Below are 15,183 nucleotides of genomic sequence, written 5' to 3' on the forward strand. Positions count from 1 at the left end.
GAGAAAAGGGGAGAGAGCAAATGTGAGTGGGGGAATGAGTGAGAGAGAGACAGAGAAATGACAGATGATGCTGAAGGGATCACAATTCTAATTTCCTCCTCCAAAATAGGTTTAACCTGAGAACTGTAGATACTACCTTTTGAAGCCACAGCAGTTGGAAACCATGAATTACTGGCAAATGCACTGATGAGCAAGTTTTTGTGCAATATAGTGAGCTATGACTCAGTGATGTCAGATGCACCACCCATTGCGCCACTGGCCCTGTTAGCCCATGGCCAGCATATGTTAGAAATTTTGCAATCACATGAAGACAAAGGTAACAAAGAATGTGTGAACCAGTGGATTATTTTACTGATTAGGCCAACAATTTTAAAGTGATAAACAATTTTAAAGTGATCTGGAACAGATACAAACTGTGAGAGTGACTTTCCCAATAGTGAAAAGGGCATCTTAAAATTCTTCAACTAATTTGAAACTGACATTGAATTTGAATTTGGTGTCACAGTGTCATAAAACTGATGTAATATGATGTGGTGATTTATTATGTATTTTTATTTTAAACCCTGTCTATAAACAATTATCAGTCTTCCCTTTCAGGACAATGTAATTTGAATTCAGAAGCAACAGGCAATACTGACTTTGGTCTATATGCACAAACAAGGATTCTAGGCCTATAGGCCTTGCAGCTTGATGACGCTGCCACCTAGAGGCGCATTTGTGTAATCTTGAATGTGCAAGACAGTGTGTATATAGATATACAGTATACTGTATATGTATATAGTAGATACAGTCTGTTGATAGTCCCAAAACAGTCGGGCCTATAGGAGGAGGAGATTAGTTTGTTTCACAGTTCTGATCCCATCAGCATCATCTGAAATTACAATACAATTTAGTATTAACAGCACTTGTAAGCTTACATTGTACATGTGTTCAAGTTTAATACTCAGGTGGGACTGTGGTAGAAGTGCAGTGTTGGGAATGGAGCATGTATATGATTGTAGTAATCTTGTTAAGGGTGGTTTAGTGACTGGAGAGATGCCCCTTCAACCTCAGGACCCGGATCGAGGTCATTGTTGGCAAGCATGCATCCACCCTGCTTAACCCTGAATGAGAGGCACACTAAACATATAAATCTGTTGTTGGGTTTGCCTTTCAGTTAATGTGGACAATGTTTGAGGAATTGTGTTTTTAAGCATCTGAGTAAAAGTGTAATAGCCCTTTCCAAAAAAGAAAAAGATAGCTGTTTTTGTTGAAATGGGAAGCATAGAGAGCGGAAAACGATAGCGAGTCACCTAGCGTTACCAGCGCTGCTGGGAACTGGTCTGGACGTTCACACAGCCGCTTACAGATAGTATTTGTGGGCGAACGGTTAGTTAGGGCACTTTGACTGCAATAATCACCTGCTCATGTGCAGTATGTATTGTGCTCACTTCATGCTTGTGCAATAGTATTACATTATCCAATGTCACACTGGTCACCTTTAACCTTTTATTAATCCTGGATTTTATTGTATTTTTTATTGTATTTTTTATAATTTAATTTTATATTATTATTTTATTTGTATTTTGCACTGGTACTTTGCACTTTATTCTACTCTACTAATATATTTCTTACTTCTTACTTTTTAATCTGAATTTGAGAAATTGTGAAATAATTTCCCCCAGGGATGAATAAAGTCTTCTGAATCTGAATCTGAATCACCAGCCTATTCCACTATGACTCCTGCGTCTCCTTGCATCACCACTAGGGGCCGCCAATGATCTTTCATAACCATATTTTCTAATTTGCCTTTAATTTGGCATTTTATTGTTGGTTATATACTTCAAGGCATTTTTATTTTGATTACATTGATGTCACCTAATCTCACAACGTTGGACCTTGGATTTTTTTATTTTTCGATAGACTTTAAATTGGAAATTCGACACAAAGGCCTAAATTGCTCCCCTTGGTCTCATCTGAAAGGTGCGAGGCAAAGTTTGTGCAGGGGATGCTGGTGAAGTGTATGGTCTGATCCAGTCCGATCACAGCAGTGTGATCGGAGGAGGGAGGACTGACGGCAGACAGCAAGACAACTTGGCAACTAGACCTTCTCCGTTATATTAAACATCTTAAAATCATCCTAGTGTGGTTATAAATTGAGTAATCTCAGTTTTGCATTGTATGCGTGCAGGCGTATGGAGTAGAAACCCTGCAGTTTGGTGACTCTTAATTCCTGCATCCATCCATCACCAGCATAAACGTTCCGGTGCGGCTCACTCACGCAGTCACCCTATCACCATTTTATCATGTGGATTATTTTGGCGTTACTTCTGGCAGCGGCCGGTCCTGATGGGGGTCGGGGATGCCAGTTGCCCCACGACTGGAGACCGCAGACAGAAGCGTGCCGTGCCGAGCTGGCCGAGATCATAGTCTTCGCCAAGGTGCTGGCATTGCACAAGGAGTCGTACAGCGTGTACAACTACCTGCCGTGGCAGCACGACACCGACCTGCTGTTTTCCGCCGAGATCGAGCTGCTGTGCGACCAGGCGTGGGGCAGCATGCTGGAGGTGCCCGCCGGCTCCAGGTTTAATGTCACCGGCCTGGGCTATTTCCCCTGTTTCTCCTACAGTGTCACCGAGAACAACTCCTACTACTTCTTTCTAAGGTGAGAAAAAACACCCTGATGCCCTTCCGTGTATTCCCTATTCCCTAAAACTTCACTGATCCCCATAGTTTGAAGTTAAAAGCAGGGGTGCAGTGGTAAATGAGAAGGTAAACTGTGAGCCTAGGAAACAACCACAATAAATTTCGATTCAGTTTATTCCCTTAAAAGACCATATCTTCATGTTAACATCAGTTATGTCATAGAGATTTATGTCAGCGTAAAAAGGAGGGTAAACTGACTTTTACCTTACACTATATTCCTGGTTGTAAGGGGATCTAATATGTGAATATTATCTTGGTATATGTTAAAGGTGTTAAAATAAAGCTGCCCCTCTGACTGTTGCCCTGAGATGACTGGATGACACTGGATGACCCACTTGCATCAGTGCGTCAAGGGCTTCTGTTTGCCAGTCCAGATATGATAGCATATAGGCTACAATAGAAAAACTATATTGTTAAATGGAAGAGAAGGAGCTTGAATACACGACAGAAATGCCAAATGAGTGCTTGAGAATCAGGAATCAGCATACAGTATAGGCCTATTGTCATGAAACTCTGCCAGCAAAGATAACACCTTTGTTTCCATTATAACGAATGGGAAAAAGTCTGAAACTTTTAGGGCGAAATTTATTATAAACACAAGATAAATATATTAAGTGTTATAAACAACTTTTTGTGAGAAAACAAGTCTTTACATTTTATCATCAAAAGTAGTCCATCTATATTGGGTATTAAGTCAAAACACATTTTGGTAAAACAATATTCCACTTTTGGAATTTGAAAGACACTTAAAATGTGGACTTGAGAGACCTGACACTCAAACTATTGATACTAATGTAACTTTTTTAGTTGAAGTTATTGGGAAAAGAATAAATAGATTATCATCTGAGAGAGAAGGCTGTGCAGTCAAGACCTTCAGTCTGCCTCCCAGTGAGTCTTATGTCACTATCTGTCCCTCCTGACCTTGGGTCCACTCAGAGCGGGGCACAGTGTGCACACTGAGATGCCCCTTGTGAGAGTTAAATATTTACAACTGGGGGTGAGGTATAGTTAACAATTTATGCTTACTGTCTTTTTTATTAGCCTTGTTTGTAGTGCCATCAGATAAATGGCAGGCAAGCTTTAGAAAGCCTCTCCAATTCAGAATCATCAGGCTCTTCACAGAGTCTCAGTGATTGGTAACTGATATTTTTGGTGGGTTTGTTGAATTTTGGACAAAATGCAGCATGTCCTCTTGCTTGTTTCTAAGAGTAGAATATAAACTCCATGGACTGAAGAAAGTCACGTCTTCTCTGTGCCTGGGCCTTCTTTACAAAGAAAAACAGTGACACTGCTGACCTGTGCAGAGCAGTGATGAGAGGAGGGAAGGAGTCTGGGAGGATTCAGTCATCGGCCAGTGAGGAAACATTAGGCAGGGGACTTAGACATCCCCTTTTCATTAGTATTTGCGCACTTCATACTTCATTATATTGATTTCTATAGTCAGGTTTGGAATATATTTAATAGAATGGCAATGCTCCCACTCAAATTTCAAGAAGTATTTTGGCAGGTTAATACTTCTTCATCTTTGTGTTGGACAGGAACAACGCTGTTATACAGGAAACCTATTGCATTCCAGCCAGTGTAATTACAGAGCCAGACACTTCCCAACAGCTTGAAGGTGTACCTACAAAGAATTTGCACTCAGGGGTGTAGGACCACCTTTAGTCTGCCCAGCACTGCTGAATTATACCAGTCTACTGCTGGATGAAATCAACTTGTGCAGACAGGTCTAACTGATGTTTCTCTCACATTCTCCTGTTCCTCTTAAACAAATTAGCAGTTAGATATTCAGAGGGGGTCTTTCAAAGGCATTCCTGAGCAGTCTTGAAGCAAAATATTCAGCTATCCCGCATGGGGGTCTGCAGCAGTGCCAACAGCAATGGCAGTATCACTATGTTTATCGCACACACGCACAAACACACACACACACACAAGGATGCTGTAAGGGGGACTACAAGTAAAAGGCTTTAAGATGATATAACCAATTTCAGTTAATTACACCCCTGTGATTACTTTGCTGTCCCCTGTTGTGATGGTGAAAACATCCGGGCCTTATCCCTGTAATCAGCCAGGCGACCACCATCAGAAACTCCCTGAAACCAACAACAAGGCCCCATTAACATGCAGACATGCTGATAATTAGGAGGCAGTGATTACTCCAATGAACCAATGCAAGACAAGAAAAATGCAACAATCTTTTGCTAGTGTTTACCAGCGATTTAATGGAGGATAAACCCACCTAAACTCAGATTACCCACGTTTCCTTTGCGGAGCAGGGTTTACCTGCCTTTTAAGGCTGACGTAAACCTGAACATACATTCAGTATACGTTATAGTAAGTGAGGATAGGATCTTATGAGGAAAAAGAACATAGTTTAAAGGGGCAAGTAATCTATGACTTTTATCAACCTCTATCAGTGACCAATGACAGATCTCTGGCACAGCTTATGGTGGCCTGTAATTGACATAAATACACAATCACATTTCATCATACACAGTCACATTTTCACAATAGAAGCAAATAAGCAAGCTAATTAGAGCAGAGATCCGGCAGAAACTAGTTTAGTTTGTGTTCCAGTTTTTGTTCCAAAACAAAGTATGGGCCGGAAACTGAGTTTTTGTAGCCAGAAAGCTCAGTGCCTGGTGAAATAATCATCAAGTCACTGGTACTGATCAACAACCCTTTCAAACCCTCAGAGAGATATTGTGGTCAGTTTGTACTATGGGACAATAAAATCTGACTTACTGCACCTTTAATGCATTTCTGAAAGTATAGTTTATGTGTATATTGGTGGTTGTTTGCCTTGTGATGATCATCAACTGGAAGGCACAGTTTACCGACCTTTTTATTTGTCACTACATCACTCGCCCTCACCCAAAATTACATAAAGAGCGAATGGCAGATTTCATGGAAGCTGCCCATCATTGGGTTGCAAGAACTGAGATTGGTAAAACTAAATGCCTCAGCAAATCCTGTGGCCTTTTTTCTAATGCAAGACTCCCACTCATAAACTTTAAACACATTAGTATTCAAGGGTGTATTGTTGTGGCCTCTCTGCAGCACTGAGTCCCAGACATTGTACGAGCAAACCAACGCTGAAAAGTTCTCATCGCAGTCTCCAGTGGACTTCCATTTCCTGTAATAAAAGCCCCAACAACATTGTCTCAGACCAAAATAACCTTCCCCAATCAATCACGAGTATAAGTTCCCAGGACAGGACGAATCGGAGCTAAGCATGGAGAAAAATGCAACTGCGGATCTCCCTCAGGACCTTTAAATGAGACGGATTGAGTGTTCTGTCTGTCCGTGCCATATGTTCGCCTATAAAAACTTTAACCCATATCTCACTCCTTCAAGATTTTCAACCTCACTGTCAAAAGAAAGTGTTGTGAAACCCAAACAGTGGCGGCAACGGAAATGCCTTCTACTGAGGAGAGTTGAAATTCTTACATGACTTGTGTTTACAGAGCGTCAGAGTATCCAAACAGTCCTTGTTTTGGGACACAGAAATGGCACATGAGTCACACAAAGTCAAATGGTGCGGTGTGTTGGCATGGGGAACATTTGGGTTGTATACTGAAGATATTAGTGGATTCAAAAAACATCGTGTGGACTACAGATGTGTACTGTGTGTAGAAGGGTTCTCTCTCACTATTGTTGTGTTCAGTTTAGTTTATAGGGTTCTTGTTAGTTCTTTTTCTGTTATTGCAGTGTATGAGTCCAGTCCAAGACCCCTCCTCTGGCTCCTCTGGATCCACGACTCCTGCTAACCTCCTAGTCGCTTTGCTTACATTCACCCTCTGACCTCTTTTGTTGAAGCAAAACATCAGTCGTCTCAACGTCCCAAAAGCCCAAGCAACACTCATGGGCACACGCACACACACACACACACACACACACACACACACGCACACATGGAGTCGCTGATGGACAGGGATAATCAAACTTTTGATGTCCCTCGAGGGACTCAAGATGGAATCCAGATGCATGGAAAACACGCCGCTTCAATACTTCCTCTTTCACACACTTGACATAGCAGGAGAAGATATGAACCATACGCAGTAAATTCCCTTGGCTTGTAACTCGCTGGTTTGAGTCATGCACACAATGCTTGAATTTGAATAAAAAATAGGCCAGTGTCTGTAAACAATTCTGCATGTGCCTGGACAAGAATCTGGGTGTTTCTCCTGGCTCAGTTAATGACTGATGATACGTTTTGATGCAAAGTTCTCCCAAAAAGAAGATGAAATGCAAATATTAAAGTAACTGATGTAATGATTAATTTGTCAAACAATTAATTTGCCACATATACATATATACACACACATACAAAGGTTACTTTCAAACTGTAATATGTTACATATTACTGATGGCCTGCTTGAAATTGTAATTAATACCCTAATCTGCTGGATTAACCCTGTACATACAAACATGTGCTCAAACACAAACGTGTGCATGTCCGTGCACACACACACACACACACACACACACACACACACTGCCTGCACTTGCGGGCTCAAGATTTATTAGACCCACATGAACAACAACATGACCCTGTTAAGATAAAGCAGCAAGAAAACTAGAATACGAATAAAATTAGAGCAAATGGGGGCTGTATAAACATAATACAAGTAGAAATATATGAATGAAAAATTCTGAAAAAAACTATAGCCGCAGTAGAACTTAGTTTATTTTTAGTAGGCCTATCCAAGGTCTAAAGCAAATTTACAGGCCATGATAGGAAACAGAGAATTGCAATAAAATGACATGCAACTTTCACAGCTTGCAGACACTGGGAGTCGGGACATAGTGATGGTGATAGTCATAATGAAGTGCAAGTCATCTCCAGAATCAAGATTTATGTTGCATCAACAAGGCTACAACAAGACATAGACTGCCAAAAGAAAAAGGACAACAAGTAAAGCTTTAACAATGACAGATCTTCTACACATAGTCTATTTTTACTTTGAATGGAATTAGCATGGGCAGCTGATACATTTTTAGGGCTAATGTGTAATTAAATACAATGAATTATAAAGTGAAAAAGGTACAGACTACTGAGAATGCAATATTAATAATATGGGCTTGTTGCATGTGACATATCCCTATACTGTATATAGTGTCTTACTGGATGTGTTTTCATTCTCTAATGGTGCGGGAATATACAGAAGATGGAGAAAACCCAAAAACACAAATTTATAGTTAATGTTGTTTGCTTCTCAAAAGGTGAACATACAGGATGATCATTCAACACAGGAATTTCTTTGTCTATCTTTGGTTGGGGCGCTGTGGCTTTGACCTTTGCAGCCCTTACTGTTGTTTGTTTGTAGTTATATTGTTGGAGATCGAGGAATTCACGTTTATTTTTCTGTAGCACGCTTTGTAATTTGCTCATCTTTTTTTCATTTTAAACTAATCCCTGTCAATGGGCTCTAAATGATTCCCTGAGCATCTCTTACACGATATCTCAAGATTTTAAAGGACAGTTGCTTTTTGTTCACTGCCAACATTGGTTTGCCCTTGTAGAAAAGTACTGGTGGCCCTCATACATTCACATACACATTCTACATCTTCCACCTGTGTCAATAGCCATATTTTCCATAAACTCCAGTTCTGTTCCTAACAGCATCAATAACACCTTGCAGAGATTCAGTGCTGTTCAAGAGGCATAATCCATCACTGCCAAAAAGACTGAGATTGAGTATATTAAACATTACTCTATAATGCCATAATTAGCCACAATTTCTGTGTCGTTTTATCTACTCAGTGAAATGCTATTACTTTTGAAATACATCCTTCATATAGTCACTAAAGATTCAGTGAAATCTAGAAAAATTTGGTAAAAACCTTTCCAATTCCTTCAATTTCAATGGATTTTCTCGGTTAAGATTAAGGATTGTATCATTTTCTGTTGCTCAAATGTTGTGTGAGTGTGTTCACATATGTGTGTGTGTGTGTGTGTGTGTCTGTGTGTGTGCGTGCGCACCTGTGTCTGTGTGTCTGTGATTTTACACATGCATAACTGTTTGCTTATGTGTTCAGTTGTGCCTTTGTTCACAGCTGTGTCAATGCCATCTCCTCCCTTTCTCCCATGCAGAATGGATGAGAACTACAGTATTATCCCTCATGGAGTGAACTTCCAGGACCCCATCTTCCCTGACACTGCAGACAACCACCGCATGTTCGCCAGCCTTTTCCAGTTTTCCAACTGCACGCCTGGGACTCAGGTTCACACCTATACCCCGGAGTGGGAGGCTCAGGAGGACAGCCGGGTGTGTAGCCACATCAGCAGCACCACCAACACATACCCAGTGGTGATGAAACGCTTGAGTCAGCTCTTTCAGACTAGAAAGATGATATATTTTGATTCAGTTGCTCCATTGTGGCTTCACATGCTTTGGGGAAAAGATTGCAACGAACCATTGACATCCCTATAGCCTTAAGTCTTGCGCTGCATAGAAAAGGATTCAACATTACATCCAGTGGTCTTCAAAGGCAGACTATGGAGAAGCTTGCAAGGGAAATATGCTCTTAATGACTGGGAAACATACATTTCTTGAGGTTTGCTCAGACAAAATAATTATGTTTAAAGGAAAAATCCACCCTGAAACACTTTAATTCTGTTAAAAAGCGAGCTATTGGTGATGTAACTTGCATTTCTGGGTCCATTTTGTTGTTTGGTGGTGTATTTTTCTTATTCCCATAGATGAGTGGCAAAATGTAGATGATGTGACACCAAGTGGAGATATCTAACTAAGCTATTGCTCTCTCCACCTATACGTATAACCAACAGTTAGATGCAAAGTTCAGGCTCATTCTCTGGGGGACGTTGAAAGGGATTTTTGGCAATGTAAGAAATCACTAACTAAGTTAGAAGAAGACAAGGCAGCACTGTTCATCTGTGTATCAGTGTATAAATCAATACCAGTCACACACCCCGGCCTTATTCCCTCTAATGAATCTAAAGCTTTGGCATAATCCTCGCGATTTAGATCAGTCTTCTTCTGTCTGTTTCCAATCAGTTGCTGACTACTCATAAAAGCAAACTCTGTCATGGTGAAGAGAATAAAAAAACGTGGTTCATATTTCCATTAAGGACAAACGCTTAGGTCAGTTCTGTAATTATAATTACAGAGCTCCAGTTAGCTATCAGCGCTGCTGGAATCCAGGCAGCTTTCTTACATCATTCTTATGATTAGTCTTCCCCTTAGCAAAAGAACAACAGATTTGTTTTTACTGGTACTGTGCAACCATTGTTTGGAGAACTGACCTAAACTCACATCAGAACAGTTTGTACCATACAAATCTAAGTAACAAGCCTGCACATGGACAATTAATGGCATGTTTTCATCTGAGACAATTTAACACGCAGTTCTGTCAACCAAAAACAATGTTAGTTTTCATCACATTCAAGATTTTGTTAATGGGAATAAAACAGGTTTGTTAGTGACAGCAAAAACACTGTACTGGCCAGGATGGCTGGACAGTACATAACTAATTATATGCTGTAATCACACAAAGACAGATTATAAATACCTGCCATCTATGCTGTAACAAACGTTGAATCTTCATGTGCTTAGCATATGGTAATTGCTGCTCACATGCTGTAGAGATTACAGTTGTCAATTAACTTGGTCAGACTTAGTTTGGCTTTAATGCACAAATGATACAGACACCCATCTGTTTTCCCTCAAAACATTTTCAAACATGCCTCTTCTGAGATGGGAAAATGTCACTTAGGTTAGGGCTCAAAGTCTTGAACAAAACGCAAGACTTTATAAATTTGATGTTTTGTTTTCGTTTCTATGGAGTTTGGGTTCCATCAGGGATGACGAATGATCCCAGTAGTCTTGCTCGTCCTTAAGTTTGTTATTACTGGTGTTCTTACCATGCATGTGTCTCATATAAGCATGCTTTATTCTACTCCCTGTTTGGAGCGTTCATGTGATGTTGATAAAGCAGAAAAGCTTATCATTGACAAAGGATGTCTGCCATTCAGAGGCAGGTCTATATTGTATGTCTGTGAGAGGTGGCTGATCAGATCTCAATCTCGGCTCCAGACTTTTTCATGGGCAATTACCCAAGTATTTGTCCACACGGGAGCTTAGTCTGGAAAGACACTGTAGACGTGGAAACAGGAACTGACATAGGTGTCTGTATCTGTGTGAAATTCATACCTGGGTCCGCAGAATAGGGATGGGCCCTTTTACACTCTCTAACTTGAATGCTCTATTTGAAAATACCTGCTCCTAAACTTCGGCCTTTGTAGTCTAACGTTCCATACTTCGAAGTCCCTAGGACATAAGTAAGAACGCATGGGGAAAAAAAAAAAGAGCTAATATTACAGCAAGTAATGTACTAACCAGTGATGTGGGCCGGCAGCCGGCAGCACATTTTTAACATTTCCTCAAAACCCACAGCAGTGGTTATCTGATGGTAGGGAATTTACATCAATGTTTCACTCTGGTCCATGTGGAAGCATTAGGATCTGCAGAGGAAATCCACACTCAGGGAGACAGGCATGCATTCAAACGCATCTGGGGCTAATTTTTCACCTAGGAATGGTCCAAGCCTTTGGATACTCTATCACAGCTATGTTGGGTTTTGAGCACTTTCCTCACCTCAAAGTGCTGTCTAGCTGTGACAGACGTAGCATGTTGTGTAACCCTTTTCTTTACCTCAGATTTATGTCAGTCCCTACCTGGAGCTATGTAATATCTCTGCTTTATATAAATTGGCTAGAGCATTCTCAGTAATTACCTAAAAAGCACGCCATAGTATGACTGCTTTCTTTAGATTAGGCCTGCTTTACATTTCCTTAGACTGTTCCATTGAGAGAAAACTACCATCTCAGATAAATTTCATCATAAATTATATGTTTTGTGTTTTTTCCTTCCCTTCTCTTTTTCTTCAGGCTACTCATGCACTCATGCAGCTAGAGAAAAAAAATCTGTCCTCTTGTGGCTAACTCGTACGCAAACACTGGAATATGCTGAAAGACATACGAGCTGCTGGCACTGGTTGTCAGCCCAGAGAACATTCCAGAGGTGTTCTCTCATTTGACTGGTCCCGAGGAAGTGTGGTTCCTCTGACGATCAGAAACAGCAGGCATGACGATCTGTCAGGCGCTATATCGTAAATGTTATGAAAGTATAGCAAATCTGACATGAACACTTAGTATGAGCAGCTATGGCATAAAACTCTGAAGATGATTTCACTCAAACGGCAGGGCGGTCTGAATTTCAGGGATTCTTGTGATGCTGCCGCTCTTGTAGCAGTAAGCTGCTAACTTGACCGTAGTGCATCACATCCAGTGACATCCGCTACTTCTGCCTTTCGGTGGCAATAGTTCACTTTGGTAGAATATCCTCACTTATTAGTCACCCAAAATGAATAGCTTTAAGCTGTCTAAATGCACTAAATGCATGTTGCAATATGTCACCATATTTGTAGATGCATCACCAATTATTATTTGGCAGTGCATTTATAAACTCATAATATCATTCAATAGTTTGATTGGACTAGTGCATAGAATATTGTTGTTTTATTATTTTGGTGACAACTTTGGTTAAAAGTGGTCACTGCTTTGGTGTTTTGCATGTAGGTGCTGGCCCAACATGCTGTAATAATAAAGACACTCAGTGTAGACTGGGGCTTCTTATATTTCTTCTACCTTCTTCTTCTTCTTCTTTTACTCCAAGCAAACTGCTGTTGTTGCTTCTGTAAATGTAAAGCATACCACTTTTTTTGGGGAAAGAGGGACCCCTCATAGGTGTTTAGAACAACAAATGTAAAAGCTTTCATGAACTTTCATGAAATCACAGTACCTCATACTGATATATTAATACAAAAAAATCTTACACATAACTATGACTTATTTGAACTGTCTGATCAAGTGTTCCTCATATTTTTCCAGATAATCCAAATGTATTAAACATAACTATCATTTTGCCCATGTCTGCCACTATCTTATGTCATCTCCCTCCAAACTGAATTCCTTTTTCCTGACGGTCTCTCCACAGTTGCTGTGCTCCACGGTGCAGAAGGCTCTGTTTGAGGAGGAGGAGCGGGTGAGGACTCTCTCTCAGAAGGTGCGCTCCTTGGAGAAAGCCAACGGCCACCTAAGGGACAAGGTGAAGAACATGAAGCGTCTGCTACGCCAGGCCAGACGAGAAACAACAAAGGAGCAGCAGACCCTCAGCCTCAAACAGCTGTATGACTCGGAGACGCCGCAAGCCCACCCAGACCAGGACACTACCCAGGACCAGAAGAGCCCCCCGCTCAAAAAGGTCCTCTCCAAGAAGCTGAAAAACTAAATTCTTTCCATGCTTTTATTTATGCAACTCACTCCCTACCTATCCAGCATCCATGACATAGCAGACATCTAAAACTGTATGAAAGGATCAGATGTGAAAAGCTGGAGCAAGAGACAGGTACTGTAGCAGTAACGGGCAGTGGTGTTTAATAGAAGGTAATATGGACCTTGAATGTGTAGAGGCATTACATCATCCCTGCCTGCAATCTGATTAATATGCTTACTGCAAGAAGAATATTCAAAGAAATTCCAAGCAACTTCACCTGTACAACTGAATTGGCCCACTTTGTTGCTCCCACAAAACAGTTTTATTTCATGAGAATATTGACTTGCACCAATGAGATTGTCAACTACAAAGAAAACATTCATGCCTTTCTACTTCCTTATTCTTACTCCTTGGAACTATGGGTGGCCTTCACTTGTGCCATTTTGTGTCCCCAGTTGAATGAAACCAAAAGATTACTTAAAATGAAGCATATTGGCTTTGCCATCCAATAAAATAAAGGCTATAAATGGGCACACAGGGGTAAGTGATCTTGATCTAAAGCTTATTGGCCATATCTCCTCTCCCATTTTTGGGTCACTTGTCCTAATTTCACCCCATCATTCCACTGTATCCACTCTTTCACACTGTTGATGTTACCTGTCCTAACCCTTAACTTTTACATCTGACCCTCAATGAAATTACATGGAGCGTTCTGCAGTGCATACGTTTTCTTAAGGTTGTGCCATGAATGAAGGAAGTACAAGATAGAGCTCATAGCTGTCAGATGGAGCCATGCACTATTGGGAAAAGATGTGAACGATGTTAAAGCATTGGAAATTTAATATCACTTTTAAGAAATTATTGTTCTTTTTTCTGTGCTGGACACATTATACATTGTATTAGAATTTAGTTACATTTCTAGTTTGAGAAGTATTCTCAGCAAAATCTTCAAAATCAGTCACAGTTGGACATGGTGATGTGAACATGTTCCGGCTTCAAACCGATCACAATTGCATAGGTTGAATTTAATTGATTACAACTTTGCCTGCTTGAATTTCACTCTGGTGAATTATATTTCCGTCAATAGGGGGATTAGTGCTACACACAGTACACACACATACAGTACACTCATGCACAGATGTGCGCGTGCATGCACGCGTGCACACACACACACACACACACACACTTATATGTTAGTTTTGATGCTGTTCTGATAATAGTATGCCAAGGAGCTTGTGCATTCTGTCTTCAACATGCTGGTACTGTTGCTGAATTTTATTTTAGTCAGTCAAAAAAAATCACTGTTTGAACGTCTGTGTATAATATACAATCAAAATTAGAGAATAATAACAAATAAAACAAAATGCTGTAATTGAATAATGAACAAGTGTAAAATTGTAAAATCAAATTGTAATTGTAAGTGCCAAGCCACAAAGGTACGAAAAGGACACAAATCTGCAAATGATATTTGCAAACTTGGATGTAAAAACGGATACTGTTTATAAACAACAACTGTTTGCATAAACATTAACAATATGTTAAAGTTGCACAAGTCATGAAAACTTCAATTGGCAGGCTTAGTCACATTATAGTGCGTAAACAACCCTCCAATAATAAAAGTAATATAATAAAATTAAAGGATTTTTTTATTCAGAAGGGGGACCAGAGAGAAGTCTAAGAAACTGGTAAAACTGCAAATCGTAGTTTGGCTCTCTGATGCAGGGAACTGCAACATGTTTAAAATTTGTGCAAAAGCAGCCTCATTCAGCCACAAAGTGCTGCTGATTTACAGTGAATTGATGAAGGGTTATGAAACTTACCTTCATTTCCCCTATGCCAACACTTCATAAACATCACATAAAAACAGGTATTCTTTAAGATGATTACTGTAGTTAAGGTTTAATCAGAGTATTCCCATAGTAGCATTATAATTGGAGCATTTCTTTGCTTGTAAATATACTATGTGTGTGTCTCAAGGGGACACATGAACTATAGTTATTCACTGCAAGGTGTGAAATACAGCACTTAAGTACTTTAAATTCTTAAAAGAAATATGGGTTAATTTGTGGCACTCAAAATAGTTGTAACCACAAGACCCTTATGACCATATAAAGGCGTGTGTGGTACCAATGGAAATATAGTGCTTTTCATATGAACCTAGTTACGGAGACTCTGCTGTGCTGAGGTAGAGGCTGCA

General features: G+C 40.2%; 1 protein-coding gene across 1 annotated transcript; it reads left to right on the top strand.

Moving 5' to 3' along the window:
- Nucleotides 1–1,998: 1,998 nt before the first annotated feature.
- On the top strand, nucleotides 1,999–13,445 carry ccdc3b (coiled-coil domain containing 3b). Its single transcript, XM_071910822.2, has 3 exons — nucleotides 1,999–2,644; nucleotides 8,783–8,957; nucleotides 12,708–13,445. Exons 1-3 carry the CDS (start codon nucleotides 2,286–2,288, stop codon nucleotides 12,999–13,001), a joined length of 828 nt encoding a protein of 275 aa, XP_071766923.1. The 5' UTR covers nucleotides 1,999–2,285; the 3' UTR covers nucleotides 13,002–13,445.
- Nucleotides 13,446–15,183: the final 1,738 nt, after the last annotated feature.

Source organism: Centroberyx gerrardi, chromosome 5 (genome assembly GCF_048128805.1).
Source record: "Centroberyx gerrardi isolate f3 chromosome 5, fCenGer3.hap1.cur.20231027, whole genome shotgun sequence".
Lineage (NCBI taxonomy): Eukaryota > Metazoa > Chordata > Actinopteri > Beryciformes > Berycidae > Centroberyx > Centroberyx gerrardi.